General features: G+C 59.7%; 1 protein-coding gene across 1 annotated transcript; it reads right to left on the reverse strand.

The window, feature by feature from the left end:
* Positions 1-275: 275 nt before the first annotated feature.
* On the reverse strand, positions 276-2,680 carry LOC149375715 (uncharacterized). Its single transcript, XM_089598049.1, has 3 exons — positions 1,797-2,680; positions 1,120-1,704; positions 276-1,041 (listed from the first exon to the last, which is right to left on the reverse strand). Exons 1-3 carry the CDS (start codon positions 2,678-2,680, stop codon positions 276-278), a joined length of 2,235 nt encoding a protein of 744 aa, XP_089454175.1.
* Between the last annotated feature and the right edge of the window lie 712 nt (positions 2,681-3,392).

Raw genomic sequence — 3,392 nt, forward strand, 5'->3', positions numbered from 1 at the left:
CTGTTGGTCGGGCAGGGGGATGGCTTCTGGCCATCGGGTGAACCGGTCGATGATGGTCAGGCAGTAGGTATAACCCTGACACGGAGGCAGCTTGATGTTGTCGATGAAGAGATGCTGGAAGCGCTCCTCGGGGACCTCAAAGGAGCCTAGGGCGGACCTGTTGTGCCGGTGGATCTTGGACCGCTGGCAGGGCTCGCATGTGCGCGCCCAACGGCTAACTTCCTTACGCATGCCTGGCCAGACATACTTGGAAGCGACAAGACGGGTCGTGGCCTTTACGCTCGGGTGAGCGAGACCATGGAGAAGCTCGAATGCTGTGCGTCGAAGAGCCCGTGGGAGATAAGACGGAACGTCGTTGTCGTTGCATCAGCGATGGCTTGCTTACTGCGAGCAAACGCAGCTTCTGCATTCAGCGTCCAGGTCAACTCAACCTTCTTTTTCCTGGGCGGCAGGCCCTGGAGAAGGTCGTTGAGTGGCGCTAAGATGTTGGCTGCCCCAGGGACACAGCGGCGGTAATAGTTGAAGAGTCCCATGTACCGACGCAGCTCGGTGGAGGTCCGCGGGCGCGGAAACTCTTTGATGGCCTCGACCTTGAGTGGCGGAGGTTTGAAGCCATGGCTGGATACCGTCCAGCCGAGATAGGTGACCTCGGTCTGCCCCAAGACACACTTGTCTGGGTTGATGCGGAGCCCAGCGGAGCGCAGGGACTCGAAGAGGCGACGGAGGTGCACCTGGTGCGACTCGTTGTCCTCGGAGGCAACGATGATATCGTCTAGGTAGGCCCTAGCAAAGGGCAGGTCCCGGAGAAGATGGTCCATCGTCCTCTGGAGAGACTGGGCGGCGTCGCGTTGACCAAGAGAAGATCGAGTGAACTCGAAGAGTCCAAAGGGAGTCGTCACTGCGGTCTTCGGGATGTCTTCTTCGGCGATAGGGATCTGGTAAAAGGCTTTTTTTAAGTCAATTACCGAGAATACCGATCTTTGCAGCTCCTGGAGAAGGTCCTCGACGAACGGGATTGGGTAGCGGTCGGGCGTCGTGCAGCTGTTCAGTCACCTGTAATCGCCGGTGACGCGCCAGGAACCGTCGGGCTTCGGAACCAGGTAGATTGGGCTTTCCCACTGGCTGGAAGAGGGCCGGATGATGCCCTGGGCCATAAGACGGCTGAACTCGTCCTTGGCGGCGTCGAGACGAGGGCCGATGAGTCTCCGAGGGCGCTCGAAGACCGGGGGGCCGTTCGTGTGAATGCGGTGAAGCACTGGGAGATCGGGCAGGTCTGCTGCCGATCCGTCAACCAGCGTTAGGTCGTTGAACTCCCGCACGAGGTCTTGGTAGCGTTGACAGAGGAGTCCTGTCGGAATCTCGACCTGCTGGACGACCGAGACGCTGTGGCCGGTTGTGAGGGCCACAAAACCCTTGGTGGAAAGCCCGGTCGTGGCGTCGAGGAGCTGCTTTTCTTTGAGGTCGATCAGCAGGCTGAAGTGCGTGAGGAAGTCCGCTCCCAGAATGGCCGTCTGGACGTCGGCGATGATGAAGGACCAGACGAAGGCTCGGCGCAGGCCTAGGTTGACCTCGGCACGGTGTGTGCCATACGTGGAGATCGCCGAGGCATTAGCAGCGGTGAGCGTAAGAGAGTCGCGAGCTGGTGGCTTCTTGAACAGGGAAGCTGGGAGCAGAGAAACGACTGATCCGAAGTCGACGAGAGACCTTATTGTTGAAGTTTTGTCGGACACATGGAGGCGATTTTCTGCAGGGGGAGTAGCGCCGACTTCCGCCGCCTGATACGAAGGCGGCACTACTCGTTTCCCTGGTTCGACGGGGTGAAGTTGCAGGGTGGCCTGCATTTGCGAGCGTTGTTCCCCAGGGTGCGATGGTACCAGCACCACGGGTCGTTGGGGTCTCGGTTTGGCGTGTTTGACCTGCTTCGGGGGCCGCCTTGCGACTGCGTGGTTGAACGGCCACGTTGCTGGCCTTCCGGTTGTCGCTTAGCGATGTTGAGGAGCTGCGCGATGGACTGACGCAGCGACGCCATCTCCTTGGCCAGGGACTCCACGGTCGGCGCAGAAGACTGACCAGCCGTCTGAAGCTTGGTCGCTTGAGGGTGAACCGCGGCGACGTGCGGGTAGTCCTCGATCAGCTCGTCGGCCATAGACGCCAGGTCCTCCATCGGGGTTGATTTGACGACCCGGAGGGAGCGTGCCACGGACGGCGGTAGGAGGTCGAACCACCGGATCCTGATGGCATCGTCGGTGACCGCGGTGCCCGCGAGAGCTTTCATGCGACGCAGAAGCTGTGACGGCTTCTGGTCGCCTAGCTCAAGCTGCGTGAGCAGCTTGCGGAGACGCCGATCGGCCGTGTCTGTCATGCGCTTCAGAATTTCAGCCTTAAGGAAATCGTACTTGCCCTCAGCTGGGGGTGCCATGAGGAAGTCGGCGATTTCCTGCACCGTGGCGTCATCCAAGGCAGCGACGACGTAGTCGAATTTGCTTGAGTCCGCGCGGATCCTGTGGTTGTTGAAGGCCGCCTCGATCCGGATAAACCACACGGTCGGGTTGGCCTTCCAGGAAGGCGGGAGGCAAAGAGGTGCGACCGACATCACGGGGTTAGTGTCGTCACCCGTGGGGCTCGCACCTCCAGCAGGATTGTCGCCGGGGGGAATTACACCATTGTCGTTGTTGACCATGGCAAGTGCCGACGGCGAGACGAGTGTAAAAAAAAAACTGCACTGCACAGCACTGTCACACAACCTCTCACTCTGTCTTTGTCCTTGTCTTTTTTTTTTAAAACGGTCCACGAGAGCGAGAGAGAGAGTGCGGGCACGTTAGCGCGTGGCTCGTAGCGTCGCCCGAGTTGACGATGGCCGTGTTCCACGAACGCGAGCGAGCGCGCGGGCTTTTGCTTAAAAATGGCGGCGGGCCGGACAAAGCACGCGCACTGCAAGGCGTGAGCGAGATGAGTCGCCTTGCTCGCCGAAAAAAGAAAAGATGGCGAAGAAAAAAAACGCGATTGTTTAGCTCACCTCGAAACTTTTTCAGGCGGGGTCACCACTGTTGGGATCAGGCGGGGTCACCACTGTTGGGATCAGCTGAGCGTGTCCCGGCGCTCGAGGAAGTTGAAGGCGAGGGAAGGCGCTTAATGATGCTCACTCACGTGTATGGTATAAATGGCGCTTTATTAGCATACAAATAATAACAGGTGAAATGGTACGGCGAAGTGTCGGGAGCTGTGACGGCAGCGGAGGCTGCGAGCGTGAGCGTGCGCGAATGCGGCTCATGCGAGGGTCGAGCTCGGACTGGACTCGCGCCACACTAGGTAGCTGCTTGGTGGCTAGAGAAGGCGGCGGCAGCGCCGCTCGGCGTGGACAGCGCGAAGACCTCGCGTGGCTTCAGCTGCTG

This window comes from Copidosoma floridanum, unplaced genomic scaffold (assembly GCF_036245765.1).
Source record: "Copidosoma floridanum isolate Cflo_tuat_1 unplaced genomic scaffold, Cflo_Japanese_pri ptg000004l, whole genome shotgun sequence".
NCBI lineage: Eukaryota > Metazoa > Arthropoda > Insecta > Hymenoptera > Encyrtidae > Copidosoma > Copidosoma floridanum.